At 35.2% G+C, this 23,029-nt stretch overlaps 1 protein-coding gene across 1 annotated transcript in view; it reads left to right on the top strand.

Moving 5' to 3' along the window:
* Positions 1-450: 450 nt before the first annotated feature.
* podxl2 (podocalyxin-like 2) overlaps positions 451-23,029 on the top strand; it is a 43,183-nt gene continuing 20,604 nt past the window's right edge. The window contains exons 1-2 of the mRNA XM_056447967.1: positions 451-761; positions 19,472-19,729. Of these exons, the coding sequence (XP_056303942.1) occupies positions 728-761; positions 19,472-19,729 (292 nt within the window). The 5' untranslated portion in view covers positions 451-727. The remainder of the gene's footprint in view (positions 762-19,471; positions 19,730-23,029) is intronic.

Below are 23,029 nucleotides of genomic sequence, written 5' to 3'. Positions count from 1 at the left end.
TATTCGCACATTCCTTCATTTAATGTTCCCTATATTATCTACTACGCTAAATTGAATATTGGGTCTGAAATCACATGTAAACATGACTTGAAAACAACTTCAGCACTATTTAATAGACTGAGAACAATGTTGTACTTTAATATCCATTGGCTGCTAATATGATTTCACTAGAAATTGAAAATAATACTTTTATGAGATGATATTATTAAGGAGAAAGTCTGAATGTGCGAATATAAAACCAACTTTACCTCAATTGTCTGATAGATGTGGGTTTATTATATTAAAATTTTGGTTTCCACAAAAAAATTGTCTCTGAGAAACTGAAGGAAATGCAAAAAAAGTGTTGCAAATGCCCCCACTCTCCCCTACTGTTAGTAAATAAATACATGGTCCTGTCATTAAATGAAGCCCGGCGGTGTTTAGGACCCCGCGCCTCTGCAGCGGCTCGCCTGCAGTCACTGCGCCAGGAATCAAACCCTCCAAAATCCTCAATTTTATCCCTGCAAATTCATTGACTGCAAGAACAGCGGCGGACAAAACTGCCGTCGACTTCTCCTCCGGCGTTTCCCCCTCATCACAGAGCCCCTCAGCTCACCCTTTCGCGTTTAATTCGGATGATTAACCTGTGTTAGTCGAGCATATCGAGGTCAGTAAGTCACATATGATGCACATCTGAACAAACACCGACGCGATTTATTTCCCAACGCGATCTTTTAAAGCTGCAGAGATGTCCTTCGCGTCGTTCCAGTGCCTCGTGATTGGTGAGTTCAACCATTATTATTATTATTTTGTTTATTTGTGTGCTATTAATGCGTGTTTGTTTGTGCTGAAGTTACATTGAAATCTATGCTAATATGTAAAAGCTGTAAATACATTCATGCTAATTGTTATAGGTGCGTGTTTGTTTGTGTACAAGTTAGATTGAAATGTATGCTAATATATAAAAGCTATACATAAATTGTGGTGTTTTTTGATGATAATTGATTTTTAATATCTAATTGGTATTCATTTACGTGTTATTAAGTGTTATAATCTTAATGAGTATGATGTACAGTCATATAATGTGATGATTTATTGTATCTGAGAGCATCACAATGAGACCTGAGTCTTGTTTTTTTTTTCTCCAGAAATGATCATTGGTGATTTATTGATGCGCAGTGTTGTTCGGTCAGATCATTGATAATGTTTGTGTTATTGATGTGGCAGTGCAGATTTCGGGCACACGCCCCTTTTTCCTCCTCCATATCTGATATCTATTCAGCTCCAGTCAGGATCTTCAGCATGATTCATCATGTAACTGAGAAAAGCACATTTTGCAGCTGCTGTGGACGAAGATTGTTTTTGGCACGCGGATGATGGTGTGTGTGTGTGTGTGTGATGGCTTGTCGTGCCCATGAGGCCACGGCTGACAGATTGCGCTGGTCAAAAGCCGCTCTGTCCAGACAGAACGATGAGCAGACACAACAATGACAGGTCAGCTCTGTTTAGTCTAATGGCCAGCACAGATTCAGGCTTAAGCCAATTCTCAGCTCAATGTCACAGTTAACCGTGAGCTCAAGTGTGACATGTTGTGATTTCTGCTCACCCTCTTCATAATTATCACCAGTGTTTATTATCGTTGGTATTTTTTGTATACATTGGACTAGGGCTGGGCCGATAAACGATATTATATTGAATCTCGATAAAATTTACGTCGATAACAATGATAAGCTCTGCTCTTTTTATTGATCCAAGAGTAGGGCTGTGCGTTTTAGGGAAAATATCTAATTGCGATTTATTTATTTTACTTTTTGACAGATGTTTCGATTTGATTTTGCGATTTTAATTTTGTAGTCAAACTTCAGCTCAGTAATCTGTATCATAGCTTCTTACTACTAAAATGCAGTGAGCGTTAGTTAAACAAAAGCAACTAAAAAGATATTAAATTATTTATTCAAATTATTTTTTAATATTCAGAAATGAAACATTCATTTTACTCTAGAGCAAACAGTAAACATTCCACTGCTCGCGGCGACCTGAGTTCGATTCCCGCCTCGAGGTCCTGTGCCGATCCTTCCTCTTTCTCTGCTCCCTATGCTTTCCTGTCAATACTCTCTACAGTCCTATACATTAACGGTGAAAACCCCGAAAAAATAATCATTAAAAAAAAAGTACTCTTGCTAGCCTCAATTGGCTAGTAAGACTGTCACACACAGACGCCATGCACACATTTGCTCTGGGCTGGGGAAATTAAATAAAACCTATTTCATATGCAGCCTCTTGCGATTAGCTAATTGGAACGTTTCAAATCGTGATTGCGATTCGATTTTGATTAACCACATAGCCCTATCTAAGAGCCAATCACACAGCTGAAATCTAGAAGTGTGTTAATATGAGATGCTCTGTATTTTCGACTACCAAAAATTATTGGCCACCAAAAATAGGTTATTTCAACACAATCTCATGGCAATTCGTAACTTTTTGATTTAGTGGCTAATTCGTACGAATTCGTACGATCTAATTCGTACAATTAGTACGATTTGCTTATCCGCCAATGACGGTTGGGTTTAGGGGTGGGGTTAGGTGCCACGCCTCCTTTTTAAAATCGTACAATTTCGTACGACTGAACTCGTACGAATTCATACGAATTAGCCACTAAACTGTCAAAACGTAAAATACTTACGTTTTCTCGTGAGCTCAGGCTGCTTCAGTCATTGTTGAGGTACTTTAAATCTGGAAGCATTAACAACTGGTATAGAAATATATATCATTATCGTTCAATATGGAAAAGAATTCAAGATTGCATTTTTACCATATCGACCAGCCCTACATTGGACATCCGATTTGTAAAACCTATGCCAGAGTAGTTGGTGGTTCATTCTGCCGTGGCGACCTCTGATAAATCAGAGACTAAGCTGAAGGAAAATTAATGATATACATAGGAAAGCCACTGTTTTTAAGGAAAGGACTGTGGTCTGACTGCATTTCCGAGACATAAAATGACATTGGAAATATATGGATCTGGAAATTGTTAGATTATTCTGCATATAATGCAAAGAAATGTAAATTAATATGTTTTGTTTCATTAAAAAGTCTTAATTACACTGTCCCAGCAAACAGTTTTGTGTTTAATAGACGTCTAATAGACATCTAAACGTAGACAGCTTGGCTAAAACAAGGCTAAACTTGGGCTGTCAGTGAAAATCTAATAGACATCTAAAAGTAGCCCAAAACTAGACTAGTCATCAAATAGACAGATTAGAGAGACTTTATATGTGTAGTAATTAATTTCTGTTTATTTGATGGCTAGTTTTGGCCTAGTAGACGTCTATTTGATTTTCATTGACAGCCCAAATTTAGCCTTGTTTTAGCCTAGACGACTATGTTTAGACATCTATTAGACATCTTTTTAAAAGAAAAAATGCTTGCTTGGGTATGTCATATCAGGATCTTGATTTATGCATTTTGCTGCCATTTAATAACTTAATATATAGTTATTAATGTGCTTTTTGATATGCTAATGCTATTTGAATTCATTGGAGTACTTTGGTTATCACCAATTGTGGATAGAATACTAGGCTGTGGAGATGTTCAGCCCTGTGTAGTAATACATTTGTGGTATTACTATAATAATACAATACTTTGAGCTTTTTTGAAGCTCTATATATATAGTCATTTGATTAGATGGTATAAACCACAATAGTTCTTGCAATCAAAACAGAAGAATTGAAGTAAGGCTGCTCAATATATAGTTTGAGCATCGATATCGCAATGCGTGCATCCGCAATAGTCACATTGCAAAATCTGAGTTATGAATATAGATGACCAGAATCCACAGGTCAAAACACGAGATTTGTGGAGACACTGCAGAATTGAGCTATTATAGAGTGAAAGTTTAACATTAGCATGTGTTTTTAAGACCTTTATGAACATTTTAAGAGTTTAAAGCAATTTAAGAAACTAATTTTATTTAATTATTTAGACGATGATGACTATGCAATGCTCTTACATTCGATTATTCAATTTCTGTACCAGAATACTGTTAGGCACTGCCCAGTAAACCATTAAAGCTCTGTTTATTTCACTTTAACGTTTGCTCCATTGTTTAATTATGACTGTAGTTTATTATACGTATACAATAAATTACATAAAATATATTTATGTCACTCCCATACAAATCATCCCAATCAATCTAAAGAAATGACTTTCCAAATAGAGCTGTTTTGGTCATGCAGTAAAATTGTATTTATATCGCAGGGGAAAAATATCGCTGTCAAAATTTTCAAATATCATGCAGCCCTAAATTGAAGCAAATGATGTATTGAGAAAAGCCATCACATTTTAGGCCACAAATATAAAAAATGTGGCTCTGCAAAATCCTAGAGCGACTGATTTACACAAGGAATTAATACTAAACATTGAATTATTCGAAAAATAATGCAGACCTGTGGTGATGCAACAGTTGTGTTAATGCATCATTTTCCAATAGCTTATTGTCTTGTCATCATTTAATGTGCTTATACTCTGCTATATATTCTCACTGCTAAAGTCACTGTTCAGATGTTGTATTTCAGACATTTGTAGGTTTTTGTCCTCGAACTGCTCCGGTGTGTAGCACTAGTTCTCATCTCCGCCAAAGCCTTCTGTTGTGTTTTGATGTGATTTTTTTTTGACTGTTGTAGCTGTGGAATAACTGAAATCGTTCAGCGTAGTGATATGGAGCTGTAATGCAGTCAAAACCTTGACAGAACTACTTTATCTGTGCGTTTATCTGGCAATAACAGCACTTCCTATGAATGCTCACCAGCCAATCTGAATCAATCATAGTATGAAGGCATTTAATTTAGACTACAGATACAATATCACGTTTTTACCACATAGATACTACAGTGCTTTTGGAGAACTGTGAAAATACTATGTTAACCCCTAATACCCTTATATCATGGTCATTTATGGTAATACAAAGTTGTTGTTTTTTTAACACACAATAGTGACCCTAAATATAACATGATGTACCATAGAGTAAATACTTAACGTCATTATAAAAGTACTGCATTGCCATTTTAATTTAGGTTATATTAACGACATAATGTTTATACCATCTGCATACCATATTTTTACAGATGATATGCAATGTAAATACCATACTAATTCCAACACCTTTATATATCAATGTTTTGCCATTTAAAAAAAAAATCTATGATAATACAATGTTTTTCTAACTAATACCATGGTATTTTTTGTAGGACAATTTAGTTTACATTAATTTTAACGCTGTAAGCTCTGTATTGTCATTTAATTCAGATTTTATGTACAGTACCATGTTCAAACCATATAGATACTGTAATATTTGTAGATGCTGTAATATTTGTGGTGTATTACCTTATTTTATTGATACCAAGTTATTTTGTTATCTTTACTGCGGTGGTATTCTTTGAAGTACCTTGGCGTACTACATATTGTATTAAATAAATACATATAGTATTGTATTTACATATAAAGTTGTTTATGTGGTCTTGTTTTTGCCATGTATATACCACAGTGTTTATTGGAGTGCCATGTAAATACTAACGTAATCACACAATACCATATATATATATATATATATATATATATATATATATATATATATATATATATATATATATATATATATATATATATATATATATATATTAGGGGTGGGCGGTACACCGGTGTCATAGTCATCACCGGTGTGACATTGCGCCACGACATGGATTTTCTAATACCGTCAATACCGTAATAAATCAATTATGTGCCTTTAACAGCTGCATTTACATCAATAATAGCTAATTCTAAATAATAAGGCATTCAATTTTCTTCAAACGTTCAGTTGTGGTCTGAATACCTGTCCTCATACTACAGGGCTCGAAACCATTTTGGTCGCATGTGCACCCGAAATTTAATCTATGCGCCCTCATAATATATTTGGGAGCATTTGTGTGTCTGAATATAATGGTTATAGTGCAATCTGATTTGATTTTCTCTAAAAACTTGCTGAAATCGCTCTACCCTGCCGCGGTATTGGTTTATATTAGCTGTCAATCACTCAACGCTTCCCGGTGACAGATGACGGAGCTTTTGTTACCGCAGGAAATGCAAATGGCTGAAGAGTGAAAAGTGCACAGGTTTGCAAACCTCACTTAAAGTTATAATAATAATAATGGCGCAGATGACAGCGAGCATGACATGAGGTAAATGTTGATCACCAAGCTGAGATCAATCGAGAGTTTGTCAAGGTGTCAAGGTGCCCGAATCTTGTTGCGTTACATTCACTGCGTGTTCAGCGCAAATGTCCGCTAAATGTAAAATCTAACACTGTACACATCATCGCCAAAGAAACTCGCCTTTACTAAGTTTATACTGAAACTACGGCTCATAACAAAGAGCGGTATTGCGCCGGTGGTCATCACGAGAATCCTGCTCTGTCTGCTCATAAATTGGTGCCGCTTTATTCCACAAACAGAGAAAAATGAAGATCAGCTCATAACGAGACGGAGCATTTAAAATGACCCAAACCGAAACCAAAACTTTTAAAGAGTGATAGAAGTGAAGAGATAAAACTTTTTTTGTCCGTTCTTCCTTGAGATGTATACTATTTTGCTATTGAAAGTAATACCATGATATTATACCGTCACCGTTCAAAAGATGAAAAATACCGTGATATTAATTTTAGGTCATATCGCCCACCCCTAATATATATATATATATATATGAGCCGTTCCAGCGTTATGGATGTGACATTTGCAGTAAAAACTCAAAACATAAATTCACGTAGAAAGTATATGTTCACATTATATTGAAACATCTGTTTATATTTTCCAGAACAACTGACCACAGAGTTATATGATCAGAAAAATATCAATCTGTAAACATGTTTTGTACTTGAAATGATGAAAATGAACATGCGTTATGGATGTGACCAATAAAGTCTGCGAGTTTGCAGTATACAACAAAATACTATTTATTTATACTTTTGAATTGTGAATTAAACTGCCCAACCCCCCCAAAAATAATGCTAATCAACAGGATAAGAGTCGGCTCACTGTAGAACAAACATGATTGATGTTAATTTTATTGAATATTTTAGCATTTATGAGGAAAAGGCTTCGTTATGGATGTGATCAATGTGAAATTGCCATTCATCTGACTTTGGTAACTCAAAAAAAATAGTTTAAAAACATTAACAGAGACGTTTTTGAGGATTTCAAAGCACTGTAAAATACTTGCTTACACAAAATACAGAAACGGTTTCTGAATTTTAGTTAAAACTTAATTATTTTCATGGCAAGGCTAACATATATATATATATATATATATATATATATATATATATATATATATATATATATATATATATATATATATATATATATATATATATTTATAGAGAGAGAGAGAGAGAGATATAGATATATAGATATCCCTATATTTATATATATATATAGATATATATATCTATCTCTCTCTCTCTATATATATATATATATAGAGAGAGATATAGATATATATCTACATGTATATAGATATATCCCTATATATATATATATATCAAGGAATTCCAATGTTTATAGGATTACTATGGTATTCCATCTTAAACTGTGGCATACTTCAAAGTATTTGGTCGAGATACAACTATATTGACAATCATTTTTGAAGTTGTGTTATGAATGTATATTATTAATCAAATTAACTTTTGATATATTTACATTATTAAAACTATAAAATGTCTTATATTTTACTCAATATTTGCATGAATTTTTGCCAAATAACATTAACTAAATGTATTTTTAGCTATTTCGACAAATATTCCTATGCAACATAAAACTCATATTAATACCATAGTAACTTTATCCGCAATTCATTGGAACACTATGGTTTTACTATGGTAACACTATGCTTTTAGAGCTTGCATAATTGTATTTTTTGAAGTACAGTAAGCTAGTTCACTGTAATGTTATCCATTTAATAGTGTCATTGTCAATTTGGACATCCATCAATTGAAACAACATGGAGTATGAATAAAGGTCTCATTCTGTACCGTGGTATGCCCTCTTTAGCAGTATCTCGCACCGCAGACCTGCAGCTGCCAGTCTGTGGACTGTAAATCTGATGCCACCTCCACCCACAGCCACTGCTGCAATGTAAGCTGGCACAGCCCACAAACCCATTCAGGTCAGGTGACATCAGCATTTCTTCCTCCTTTACTGGCGCTGCTGGCTTGAGACGGGGCTTTGTCTCAGAGCAAAGGGGTTTTGGGAGTTTAGCTGGCAAGCGTTGTTTTTGCATTGGCAGTGTGTTGCTGAAGTCTCGCACTTTGAAGCTCTTTTGGTGGGGTCGAATGTTTATGAATCCTTTTATTTAGCATTTAGGCTCCTGGTTTCTTTCAGATGCCGGCGCTGGCTAAACCTCCTGTATATTTAGTACAATAGTCGCTATCTGTGTTGGTATCAGATGGCAGAGGATTGGTCTGAACGGATGAATGCGCACTATATTAAGACATCTGAAAGCATTCAGACAGAAACAGGTGGGCGCTGGGCATGCTGCAACTGCCATGATACTGTAAAAGCACGTCTGATTCATGTTTCACAGCAAAATAAAACCAGATTACAGAGCAGCTGAAGTTAGACTGGCAAATATACTGTATTTTCATCCTTAAAGGGGTAGTGCAGACAAAAAACGAAAATGTACCCAGCATTTTCTCACCCTCAAGTGTGGTTTGAAATCGTTGTTTTTTGTTGAACATAAAGGAAGATCTTTAGACGTTGGAAAACTGATAGCAGCTGACCTCCATAATAGGGAAAAGATATACTATGGAAGTCAATGTTTTGCTGCTGGAAAGGTATCCACCACATAAAACATATGCCAGAGTAGTTGGCGGTTCATTCCTCTGTGGCTGAGTGAGTCAATAGCTACCAGATTCCAACATTTGTTAAAATATTGTCTCTTATGTTTTACACAAAATAAGATGTTTTGAAGAATGTTAGAAGGAAGCAATTTGCTATGTTTCCATCCGCTATAATCCTGTCTTTCTCAACCACGTTCCTAGAGGAGCACCAACACTGCATGTTTTAGATGTCTCCTTTGTCTGTCACACCCATTACAGGTCTTTCAGTCTCTGCTAATAAGCTGATACTTGAATCAGGTATTGTTGGTTAAGGAGACAAGGAAAAATGTGCAGAGCTGGTGGTCCTCCAGGAGCGTGGTTGAGAAACACTGATCGCACTATAAGGTGCAAGTCATTTATTATATAAGAAAGAAAGCCCAGAGCGGCTTTTCCTACCACATCATTGTTTTTTTTGTTTTTTTGCGGTACATAAATGAAGATATTTAGAAGAATGTTGGTAAACTGGAGGCAACTGACCTCAATAGTATGAAAAAATATACTATGGAAGTCAATGTTTCCCAATCTTTTCTCTTGAACACAATATAAGATGTTTTGAGGAATGTTGGAAAAAATCATTAGCTATGTTTACATCGACCTAATTTTATGCAAATTTTGCACTGTTGCATAAAAGATGTACATAACTTTTGAAAATGCGGATTAAAAAATTCTGCGCAACTGACTACGATAGTATTTTATTAGATAAGAAAAAATCTGCATAAACTATGAAGCAAACCAATTTATTTAAAGCAAATGTGCACTCAGAAACTGATGATATACTCACCATTTCCTCAATCTCAAGTGGTTTGAAATCATTTTTTGTTGAAGATAAAAGAAGATCTTTAGAAGAATGTTGGAAAACTGGTAGCAGCTGACTTTCATAGTAGGAAAAAAATATACTATGGAAGTCAATGTTTTGCTGCGGGAAAGGTATCCACCACATAAAACATATGCCAGAGTAGTTGGCGGTTCATTCCACTGTGGCTGAGTGAGTCAATAGCTACCAGATTCCAACATTTGTTAAAATATTGTCTCATGTTTTACACAAAATAAGATGTTTTGATGTTAGAAGGAAGCAATTTGCTATGTTTCCATCCGCTGTAATCCTGTCTTTCTCAACCATGTTCCTGGAGGAGCACCAACACTGCATGTTTTAGATGTCTCCTTTGTCTGTCACACCCATTACAGGTCTTTCAGTCTCTGCTAATAAGCTGATACTTGAATTAGGTATGGTTGGTTGAGGAGACAAGGAAAAATGTGCAGAGCTGGTGGTCCTTCAGGAGCGTGGTTGAGAAACACTGATCGCACTATAAGGTGCAAGTCATTTATTATATAAGAAAGAAAGCCCAGAGCGGCTTCTCCTACCACAGCATTGGGTTTTTTTTTTTGTTTTTTTGCTGTACATAAATGAAGATATTTAGAAGAATGTTGGTAAACTGGAAGCAACTGACCTCAATAGTAGGAAAAAATATACTATGGAAGTCTATGTTTCCTGACATTCGTTGAACTATCTTTTCTGTTGAACACAATATAAGATGTTTTGAGGAATGTTGGAAAAAATCATTAGCTATGTTTACATCTACCTAATTTCATGCTAATTGTGCACAGTTGCATAAAAGATGTACATAACTTTTGAAAATGCGGATAAAAAAATTCTGCGCAACTGACTACGATAGTATTTTATTAGATAATAAAAAATCTGCATAAACTATGAAGCAAACCAATTTATTTAAAGCAATAGTGCACCCAAAAACTGATAATATACTAACCATTTCCTCAGTCTCAAGTGGTTTGAAATCATTTTTTGTTGAAGATAAAAGAAGATCTTTAGAAAAATGTTGGAAAACTGGTAGCAGCTGACTTTCATAGTAGGAAAAAAAAAATACTATGGAAGTCAATGTCTTGCTGCGGAAAAGGTATCCACCACATAAAACCTATGCCAGAGTAGTTGGCGGTTCATTCCTCTGTAGCTGAGTGAGTCAATGGCTGCCAGATTCCAACATTTGTTAAAATATTGTCTCTTATGTTTTACACAAAATAAGATGTTTTGATGTTAGAAGGAAGCAATTTGCTATGTTTCCATCCGCCATAATCCTGTCTTTCTCAACCATGTTCCTGGAGGACTACCAACACTGCATGTTTTAGATGTCTCCTTTGTCTGTCACACCCATTACAGGTCTTTCAGTATTTAGGTATGAATTAGGTATGGTTTGTTGAGGAGACAAGGAAAAATGTGCAGAGCTGGTGGTCCCCTAGGAGCGTGGTTGAGAAACACTGATCGCACTATAAGGTGCAAGTCATTTATTGTATAAGAAAGAAAGCCCAGAGTGGCTTTTCCTACCACAGCATTGTATTGTTTTTGTTTTATTGCTGTACATAAATGAAGATATTTAGAAGAATGTTGGTAAACTGGAAGCAACTGACCTCAATAGTAGGGAAAATTATACTATGGAAGTCAATGTCTTGCTGCGGGAAAGGTATCCACCACATAAAACCTATGCCAGAGTAGTTGGCGGTTCATTCCGCTGTGGCTGAGTGAGTCAATGGCTGCCAGATTCCAACATTCCTTAAAATATCATCTGTTGAACACAATATAAGATGTTTTGAGGAATGTTGGAAAAAATCATTAGCTATGTTTACATCTGCCTAATTTTATGCAAATTGTGCACTGTTGCATAAAAGATGTACATAACTTTTGAAAATGCGTATAAAAAATTCTGCGCAACTGACTACGATAGTATTTTATTAGATAAGAAAAAATCTGCATAAACTATGAAGCAAACCAATTTATTTAAAGCAATAGTGCACTCAAAAACTGATAATATACTCACCATTTCCTCAATCTCAAGTGGTTTGAAATCATTTTTTGTTGAAGATAAAAGAAGATCTTTAGAAGAATGTTGGAAAACTGGTAGCAGCTGGCTTTCATAGTAGGAAAAAAACATACTATGGAAGTCAATGTCTTGCTGCGGGAAAGGTATCCACCACGTAAAACATATGCCAGAGTAGTTGGCGGTTCATTCCGCTGTAGCTGAGTGAGTCAATGGCTGCCAGATTCCAACATTCTTTAAAATATCCTCTTTTTGTTGAACACTAAATAAGATGTTTTGAAGAATGCTGGAAAAAAGGAAGCCGTTAGCAATGTTTCAGCCCACCTAATATTATGCGCACTTTGCACTATCACAATAAAAGATGCGCATACATTTTAAAAACTCATGTAAAAAAAATATGTCCGCACAACTGAGTAGAATGCTTATCGAATGAGAAGAAAATGTGCATAAACTGTGAAGGAAACACATTTATTTAAAGAAATAGTGTGACTAAAAAATGAAATTGTACTTAGCATTTCCTCACCCTCAAGTGTGGTTTGAAATTGTTGTTTTTATTCTGATGGGCCTAAAAGAAGATATTTAGAAAAATGTTGGATGTAGCCATTGACCATCGTATTAAGAAATATATATATATATACTATGGAAGTTAATGGCTTGCTGCTGAAAGAGTATCTACTGCATAGAACCATATGCCAGAGTAATTGGTGGTTCATTCCGCTGTGACTGAGTCAATAACTACCAGATTCCAAAATTCGTTAATGTTATCTTTTCCGTTGAACACAAAATAAGATGCTTTGAGAAATGTTAGACAAAGGAAGCCATTAGCTATGTTTCCGTCCACCTAATATTATGCGCACATATCACAATAAAAGATGCGCATACATTTATTTAAAGGGACAGTGCACCCAAAAACTGAAAATGTACTTACCGTTTCCTCAATCTTAAGTGGTTTGTTTTTTTTGGTTGAGCATAAACTAAGATATTTAGAAGAATGGTGGAAAACTGGTAGCCATTGACCTCCATAATTGGAAAAATGTCATTCCTGACATTCTGACATTCGTTAAACTGTCTTTTCTGTTGAACACAAAATAAGATGTTTTGAGGAATGTTGGAAAAAGGAAGCAATTAGCTATGTTTCTATCCATATAACGTTATGTACGTTTTGTAGCATCGCAATAAAAGGTGCAAGTCATTTATTATATAAGAAATAAAGCCCACAGCTACTTCTCCCACCACAGAAAGCTTTTCATTTTGGTATTTGGCACCAGTTTATAAGAAAGGGATAATTTTGCTCTCTTTGCGAAAACGTTATTTACATGTTCTATTCGATAATACAGTTTTGCACTAATTTGTATATTTGCATGGAAACTATTGACATTCATAGTTGGAAAAAATATAAAACATTCTTTAAAAGATCCTATTTTGTGTTCAACAGAAGAAAGAAACTTTGGAAAGGTTAAAAATAAAATGGAGGATGAATAATGAAGTGATTTTAAATATTTTATTTAGGTTGCCAAGTCTTCCGCAAACACGCTAAATATTAAATAGGCGTAATTCGATTATTATAAATTCAGGCATCTGTGGACTTCTCACGTCTTACATTTCGTCCTTCAGATTCACGCACAGTTATTTTATCTTCTTGAGTTACTCTTTTTTTTCTCCAGTGCAAAGATCACGGACGCACTTTGTTGCCGCAGAGCCTCGATAAACGAGATATTAGCTTTTATGATTAATGTACCATCAAATGTGTGTCCAACCTTTGAGAGCGTCTCTGGGGGCGCGAGGCCAAAGAGCATCCTCAGAGATAGATGTGTTGGAGTTTGGCTGTCAGCACATTCGCATTTTCACTCGAGGTTAGAAGTGGCCTTGCAGAAAATCAGATTGCGTCGACCATAATTAATGTGATCCGCCGTGGTTTCGACATTGACACTTTCTGAGGACACACAATACAGAGATGAGGCTACTGTATGAGGATGTTCATGCACTTGAGCTCACCAAGAGTTGAAATATTCAGCAAGTATTTCCTTCTGGTCTTGTTTGAATCTAGTATAACCCAATTTTTGCTCTAAAAAGACACAATGAAAGTAAAATGACTTGTGCATTGCATCCCAAGACTTTTGAAGAGGTTCTGTTAATACAGACCCAATACAAAACAACATTTTTTCCCCAAAATGTTGATGTTTGAAATATGGCTGCACAATATATTGCTTCAGCATCGATATGGGAATGTGATCATTCGCAATAGTTTGGAGTTTGGATTATAATTGATAATTTCGCAAGTGTTTTTTGAGGCTTGTGACTGTATGAGAATTTTAAAAGCAAATTCGTAACTTTGAAAAATGAATAGATTCATTTTAATGACTTGTTTATACAATGAAGACTATGTACAGCGGTCCCTCGTTTTTCGCTTGAGTTACGTTCTAAAAATAGCCGGCAATAGGTGAAATCCGCGAAGTACAATTTACAATTATTATAGATGTTTTAAGGCTGAAAAACCCCTCACTACACACTTTAAACACTTATCTCAGACAGGCTTTAACATTATCATGCAAAAATCAATTCAAAAATCTAAATAAAATCAAATATTTAAAAAAGAAGAAAAATTTAAAGGGGGCTAATAATTTCAACTGTATATGAAGATGCAAAGAAATTACAGACCCAAACAAGTGTTGGTAAACGTGGACCATCAACAAGCATCAGCACAACTATTCTCATGTCGTCATTTTCGAAAGCCGTGCCTTATAGTACATGCTTCAGCACCAAAACAGTCCATTTTCATAGTTTGAATTTAATTTAATCATGTGGTTTGAATGAGGAGGGCAGTCTTTACAAACTATTGGCAGCTCTGAAAGTATTCTTAAATTACCTCAGAAAAACCCGGCCGAACTTTCCAAAACTGAAAATTCTGTCACTCTTAACTCACCTTTTCTGTTCCAAACCTTGACTTTTGTTCTGATGTTGAACAATAATATCCAATAACTTGTAAGTAATGTTTTTGGTTGTTAAAAACTTGAACCGTAAATGCTGAAGTTATTAAGATTGTTCTTTTGTTTATTATTTTTTATTTATATTGTCAGACAGCTAAAACATGTAACAAAATGTGTTAAATCAGCTGCACAAAGCGATTGGCATGTTGAAAAGCCTTTAAAATTGATACATCTATTTGACGTTTATTGTGATAATAATCGACATCGACTGATAAGAAAAAAATTATTGTGATAATCTAGCCAAATCGTCCAGCCCTAGCTTCTAATCTCAACAGGGTTACAAAGTAAATGTCAATTGGTTATTCAGAACTAAGCTCTCCGGCTGCCATCTAATTTCTGGCTTGAGTTCACTGCGCATCTTGAGTCTCTAAAACTGCTGGAACGTTTCCAAAAAGGCGAAGTTGATCGATTCATAAATTGGAGCAGGAAGTGCCCAGTTGTTCCACCCGGTTAATTACCACTTGCTAAATATAATACCAGAGTCGCGGAGACGTCAGCCTGCTGGTCTCCTTAATTAAACCCAGCCTCGCTAGAGAATATATTTCATTAAACAGCTCCATGAATTAAAAACTAAAGCCGTGTCAAACTTAGAGAACTGTGTAATTGGTTTTGAGACTCCATCTTGGCTCCGGCAGAAGGTTAGTTGCAGAATCCAGTCCAGTTGTTTCTCTCTTTGGCTGCCCAGTGTTAAGAAGCGATGCTAATCCTGCCATGACCGGGTTGGAGAGGGAAGATAAGAGCGGCTGGTTTGAGAGACAACGCTAAGCCGTCATGATACCCAGCCATCTGCGGGTGAAGCCCATCAGGGGCCAGGATTCGAGAAGTTTCCAGTCAGTGTTTGATGGATCTATGCAGCCTTGAAACCATCTGTCAACGTTGAAGCTATTAAAGGGATAGTTCTGAAAGAGTGCAACTTATCAGCATTTGACTAAATTCACTACTCTTTTAGTACAAGTGAGCAGGAGATAACCAGACTACTTGAGTATTAGTTACTGTGTCTAACTTCAGAGTGTTGTGAGAAGAAACGCAATCCCGGGGTGTGGAACTCTGAGCGGCGTTTGGTCCCTAATGAACGTACAATTAAGAACATCAGACCCAAAAAACTATCAAAATCTGAAGTACATCACAATTACTAATATGATCAGCTAAAAAAACTAATTGGAATAATCAAAATTGGAGTCAGATTAAATTACTCAGAAGAGAAATGGGTCAACAAATTTTAATGAATTAAAATAACTCTTTCCAGAAGTGCAGGAAAAGGCATACGTGCAGAATTCCTTCGACCAAGTCACTGGATTCTGTCGTTGGGCCAATGGGTGTAATCTTACAGTTCACCCAAAACATTAAGATTCACCTTTGAATCGGTTCAAATCATTGAGTTTCTTCTACCAAAAACTAAAGATATTTTGAAGATTGTTGGAAACTGGTAGCTTGACTTACATTGTAGGTAAAGAAGTAATATGGAAGTCAATGTTCATTCTCATATAAGACGTCATTTTCTCACGTCTTATTTACATATTTTATTGAGATATTATTATCGCTATATGTTTTGAGATATTAGAACTAAGCTTTAAATGTCTGTCATCATATTTTATGATGTCATTATCCTGAAAATCGATTTATTTTTGTTATACAGCCTGTAAATGTGTACGAGTTGCTAAAGTGCGCACCTCGTTTTGTCAGGCAGTACTGCAATGTTTTTTCACCCCACTGAATATGATGTTATGAACGACACATCTTAAGTAAATTTATATTTTTGCTGTCAGTTATGTTTTGTTAGCAGGAAGTTGCTAGGCAACAGAGGCACGCATATTCAAAGGCATGGAAATATGTAGCGGAAAACGAATGTATGTGTTCAATTTAAGAGCTGTGGTAAATCAACATAGAAATACTCAGAACTCTTGTGTGTTTTGTAATTTTAATGAAATACTGTTTTAAAGAAATATACTAACATTTAGGAAAGTCTGGGTATTACAGTTTTATAGATTTTACTTCAAGTTAATAAGTGACCATTTAAATAGTCCATGTCCTCCCTGGCAGTTCTAGTGTTAAAATATCTTCATTTCTGTTTACAGAAGACAAAAAATATCATAAAGATTTAAAACAAATGGTGGGTGCGTAAGTTCTGACAGAAGTGACATTTTTGGGTAAACTGTCTCTTTAAGAAATGTATATTCTTTAAAGAGCCCTTACGGGTTTATGAAAATACAGTGTGCAACACCGCTTTAAATGAATGAAAACATCCAGCTGACGTTTAAATCTGAAAGTGCACCTTGTTTAAAAATCTAGATATATCTAGATATATTTTTTTAATATAAAGGTTTAGACCAGGGGTGGGCAAACTCGTTCCTGGAGGGTCGGTGTCCTGCATAGTTTAGCTCCAACACTAATTAAACCCACCTGAACATGCTAATCAGTGTCTTCAAGATCACTAAAAATCTATACGCAGGTGAGTTTCATTCGAGTTGGAGCTAAACTGTGCAGGACACCGGCCCTCCAGGACCAAGTTTGCCCACCCCTGGATTAGACTCAGAGTCGTTTATATGATTCGTCAATCGTCCAGATCTTGTTCGTATCGACGTCGACATGAAACAATACCAAATATGAAGTGCCGGATCTGGTAAAATGTGAGCGAGCCTTTCCCTTCAAATGCTAGCAGAGTGCTGGTGTGTGAGGGACTGATCATGACTGAAGATGAGTGAACGTTCTGCTGATTAATGCAATAATCTACGCTGTAACAGGGGATTCATCTGCTATTTGTTAAAGGAAGGATCAGAAAAGTCTGTTGATGTATGGGACTTTATCAGAGCTTGACAGGAAGTTTATCAGTACACAGGTTATGGATTAATTTCTTCCTCAATTTAAGAAGTGTAAGTAAGTGCTATTAAAATGGTTGCCGCCTTGTTTTCTCTAGCTTGTAAAATATGTACTTAATTGTTTTGTTACTTGCTCCACGTGGCTTGTACTGTATCTGGTTAACTCTTTATATTCTCATATCGCGTGGAAAGCATAGACTGTAAAATATATGGACGGAGTATCCGTGACGTCACCCATAGGTTTCTGAAGAGCGCAAAAGAAGCTACAAGTAGGCGCGGCCAACCGTCGCCATTTTGTTCGCGCGTCATCGCACCCTTGGCGGGATACCAAACAAGGGCAAAGAGGCGGAGAGTGAGCGGAGCAACAGACACCTGCTGGCACTTTGCTTAGACCTGGCAGACAGGCTTTACTTTGGGAGAAACGCTTAATACTTTATTACCTGCGACTCGTTTGTGTTCTGACCACATGTGCTTGGCTGTACACTATATCAATAAAGTGTTTAGACTTTTCAAAACACTGTAGTAATACATTGAGCCACTAAACATTGCTCTTATGATGTTTTTCTACAGGAGGAAAACGCAAATTACTTCCAAACACTTCAAATATAGTCTGTGTTAGTAAATGCAAGACTATTGATGAACTCCAGCATAACACTGTATGATAACGCTTCAGATGACTGTTCTAGAGCCTACAGCTAATCAATCTGGCACATTCTGGAGGGCATTACAGCTCTAAAGAACATCATAAATGATAAATTATCTTAAATAAAACAAATACATTTATAGAGATGGTGTATAAGTATATAACTCTACTCACATGGGAAACAGAGGCCACATGAATGGTTTGTGAGCACAATTAAGTGCACACAGCATCCCATATCATCTGATAATTGTAAGGAATAAGTCCAAAAGGCAGCTGACTGTGTAAAGCCACATAAAACAACACAAAAATACGATGAATATGCCGAGATCAGTGGCTAATCTGCCGGATTTAGCTGAGGTGAAGTAATGGTGACCAGCGAGACCTACAGTAGCTGTCACTCAAGTGGCCACGCCCTTAATTATGCAAACTTAATATAACCTAATATAAAGGAAATGGAGGAGTTATAAAAAAATTCACCCCCCTCACAGTTGTCATGGAGGGTAATAATAGCTATATGAACCAACATCGTTCTTTGTACCAGGCTGTAAACACCTTTTTTTCTGCTGTAAAGTTGGCCATTCTAACAGTGGGCTCAATTGCAATTTGCTCTATTATGGAGCCAGGACTAGCGGAATTTTGATGAATTGCAGTTTCAGTTACTTCCGTATTGGCTTCCCGAGGGAGAGCGGGAGGTTGCCACTTGGTGGAAAGCCACGTTGAAAACGTGCCACTTTATTTGCAGATTTAAATGATTGTGAGCTCGCTGTCCTCTGCCGTTTGTCAATGCTATGGCCACAACCAGCTGTTCTTACACGCGTACCATGATCAAGTTTCAAAATAGTTCAGCTTTTGCCACTGTGTGGATTAATACTGATTGTGTGTCATGAGCAATACACTGGTGTTTGTCTGCGTTGCTTTAATGCACTCCTGCATTGTGCTCACACATACACTCTGAACTCTGGCTACTTCAACAGTGTTGATGAGCCATGGTGGGCTTTTCTTTCTGTCTCGCGCTGAACGCAGTCGACCGATCACAACAGACTGGGTCATCAATCAGCGCAGATTAGCATCGCGCTAAGAAGGGGTTTGAGAACCAATGGAATCGCTAAACAAATTAAATGGAAGTCTTTGTGATTAGATAAAAGTAAATGCATATTATAAGACAATAAAAGTATTTTTGACCTTTGCATACATATCAGCATGTTGTTGAAGACCCCCAAAACCAAAATATGACCTTTTTAATCGCATAATAGGGGCTCTTTAATTGTTAGCTTGGTTCTTACCAACTTAGTTTTTTCTCTTTTATTCAGGTTCTACTCTGCTAGTTCTGGTGTGTGCTGAAGTTTTAAGTGCCGGTCCAGCACTCCTTTCCAACCCTCTCCTCTCTCATGGGCCAGTTCTGGATGTTCCCGTAGGCTTTGAGGAGCACGAGGATGTGCCACAGGATCGAAAATCCGGATTCATGGACAGTTCCCAGGAGAGCTCCGGGTTCTTCAATGAAGACAGCGAGGACGGCAAGAATGCTAATGCGGAGACCAAAAACAGTGCAGACCCCAGTGCTGTAAATGGTGAGTTGAAGCAGTTATTTCAAATGTGACTCAAATGTTCGCCAATGTTCTATTTAGAATGCTTTCAATAGAATCAGCATTCCATTTTTTGTGATGTCATGAATCTCATTCGTCAACTCTGATTGTAAACGTTTGCTATTACAAGGATTTGACTTATTCAGTTATGTCCGAAATTTAGTTGCGTATTTGATTTAAAATGGAATAAGTACTCATTATCTGTCAACTGAAAGTCTAAATATGTACTCTGATGATGATTCGATACAGTTGAAGTCAGAATTATTACTGACTCTTTCTATTTTCTTCCCAATTTCTGTTTAATGAAAAGATAAAAAAAATCTAAACAATAATTTTATTAACTAATTTCTAATAACTGATTCTTTTATCTTTGCCTTGATGAGAGTACATCATATTTCACTAGATATTTTTTAAGATACTAGTATTCAGCTTAGTCAACCACGATTATTAGACTTTATTCAATTTAGTTGCATAGTTTCAGTAAGTAATTGCTCATTTAGACTTGCGAATATTCAATTATTCAATATATCGTGATAATGAACATGTAAACTATTCATATTGTAGGTACTTCAAAAGTGTGCCTTTTTAAGAATACTTTTACTGTTTTTGCAATGTTGTTAAGACTTCAGACTTTATTTCAAACATTCAAATAAATAATAAAAAAATAATTTAATTTAATACAAAACAAATTAGTTTAATAGTTCAAACATTTTCATGGAAATCTGGCCTACGACATGCTGAAATATTTAAAATTCTTAAGCTCTTGATGAAAACAATTACAAAAGTTTTAAATAATCTTAGCTAATTTTCTTATTTAATACCTAACAATGTGCTAAAATCGTAGTCATAATTTAATTATGAATCAAAGTTTTTATTAAATTAAGTTAAAAACAAATAAAATTCAGATGTATTTTTACAACTAACATTAACATAGTAGCTGTAATCTTTATCTCACTGTTGATTTTACACAGTACTTAATCCTTTTGTAAATAAATATTGTTGAAAGGTTTGTTTACTCTAAACATGTGTTTATACTCAATTTTTAAGCAATACACGTGGTATTTTTTTTGTTGTTATACCAGTTAACGTATTTTGGCTAACGCCAATATCATGATAATACCTTCAGACTTTATTTCCAACATATAAAAAATCTAATAAATGAGTAAATATAATTGTTCAGCAAAGCACATAATTCAACACAGTTTAAACATTATCAAGTAAATCTGGCCTACAACATGCTGAAATATTGAGTTAATGTTTCTTGACAATTTTTAGTTTAATTGTACGTTATTTCCACGATAAAGTTTAAATGGTTATCGTTAAGCTCTCAATGAAAACAACTACAAAAGTTTTAATTAATCTTAGGTAATGTTCTTTTCTTATTTAATACCTAATAACGTGTTAAAATCGTAGTCATAATTTAATCATAAATCTAGAAGTTTTTATTAAACAAATTTAAAAATGAATAAAATTCTGTTGTATTTTTACAATTAACAGATACAACTCAACACAAAAAATTACCTTAATAGTTCAAACATTTTCACGTTAATCTGGCCTTCGACATGCTGAAATATTGATTTAACATTTCGTGACTATTTTTAGCACAATTGTATGTTAACGGCACTATAAAGCTTCAAAAGTTATCATTAAGCTAACACTGAAAACAATCAAAAACAACTGAATAATCTTAGCTAATGCTCTTTTCTTATTTATTACCTAATAACGTGTTAAAATCGTAGTCGTAATTTAATTATGAATCATAACGTTTTTAATAAATGAAGTTAAAAACGAATAAAATTCAGTTGTATTTTTACAACTCGCATAGATACAACTCAACACAAAAAAAATTACCTTAATAGTTCAAACATTTTCACGTTAATCTGGCCTTCGACATGCTGAAATATTGATTAAACATTTCGTGACTATTTTTAGCACAATTGTATGTTAACGCCACTATAAAGCTTCAAAAGTTATCATTAAGCTAACACTGAAAACAATCAAAAACAACTGAATAATCTTAGCTAATGCTCTTTTCTTTATTACCTAATAACGTGTTAAAATCGTAGTCGTAATTTAATTATGAATCATAACGTTTTTAATAAATGAAGTTAACGAATAAAATTCAGTTGTATTTTTAAAACTAACATTAACATAGTAACTGTAATCTTCATATCACTGTTGATTTTACACTATGATGCTTTTGCTAATTAATTTTGTTGAAATGTTTGTTTACTCTAAACATGCATTTTTACGCAATTTTTAAGCAATACACATAGTATTTTTTATTATTTGAGTTAATGTAACTTTCGATAGTTTTCGTCAATAACGTGATAATACCTTCAGACTTTATTTCGAACATGTAAAATATAAAAATAAACAAGTAAATACAATTGTTAAGCAAAGCAAAGAATACAACTCTGTACAAAACCAAATAGCATAATAGTTTAAACATTTTCACGTGAAGTCTACGACATGCTGAAAATTGATCTAAAGTTACGTGATTATTTTTAGAGCAATTGTACGTTAACACCGCAATAAAGGTTAAATAGTTTCGTCAAGCTCTCGATGAAAACAACTACAAAAGTTTTAATTAATTCTAGCTAATGATCTTTTCTTATTTAATACCAAATAACGTGATTTTACTCCGTACTTTATAATCCTTTTGCGATGTAATTTCGTCGAAACATTTGTTTACTCTACCCATGCATTTTTACAAAATGTTTATGCAATACACATAGAATTTTTTTGTTATCATACGAGTTACCGTAACTTAGCTTACGTCAATATTGTGATAATACCATATATTGTGATAAAATCTTTGACAATTGACAACACGAAATTTTGAGACCGCCAAAAGCGCTTACTCTAATTATTTGCTGCACCTGTAAATTGTGAACAAATACTCCGTGTTTTTCTCTCCTCGTATGCCGACAGATTGACATTGGGCTTCGTGTGACTCAGCCTGGAGACAGTTATTTAACTCTCAGAAATGACTTGATTGTGAAAGTGGCTGTTAGAGGTGTAAAGTGGTGTGAATAACAGCTTTTAGGACTCATTATCGTGCGTCATTTCCTCGACACCTGCCATCCCCTCCTGATGTTTTAACCCTATTTTTGTTGATTAGTTTTTGCTGGCTTTAATAATCTCATTGACGTTTTTTCAATCCATCCTCCAGTCGTGTTTCACAGTAGTGAGTCGACACAATGAATCCGCTTCATTCACAGCGCCTGGGAATTAATGTGCCCTTATTTTTAGCTCACCTGCTAGCTTGCTAACGGTGCTTCT

The sequence above is a fragment of the Danio aesculapii genome, chromosome 22, assembly GCF_903798145.1.
Source record: "Danio aesculapii chromosome 22, fDanAes4.1, whole genome shotgun sequence".
Classification (NCBI taxonomy): Eukaryota; Metazoa; Chordata; class Actinopteri; order Cypriniformes; family Danionidae; genus Danio; species Danio aesculapii.
This window is presented reverse-complemented; position numbering and strand designations above follow the sequence as displayed.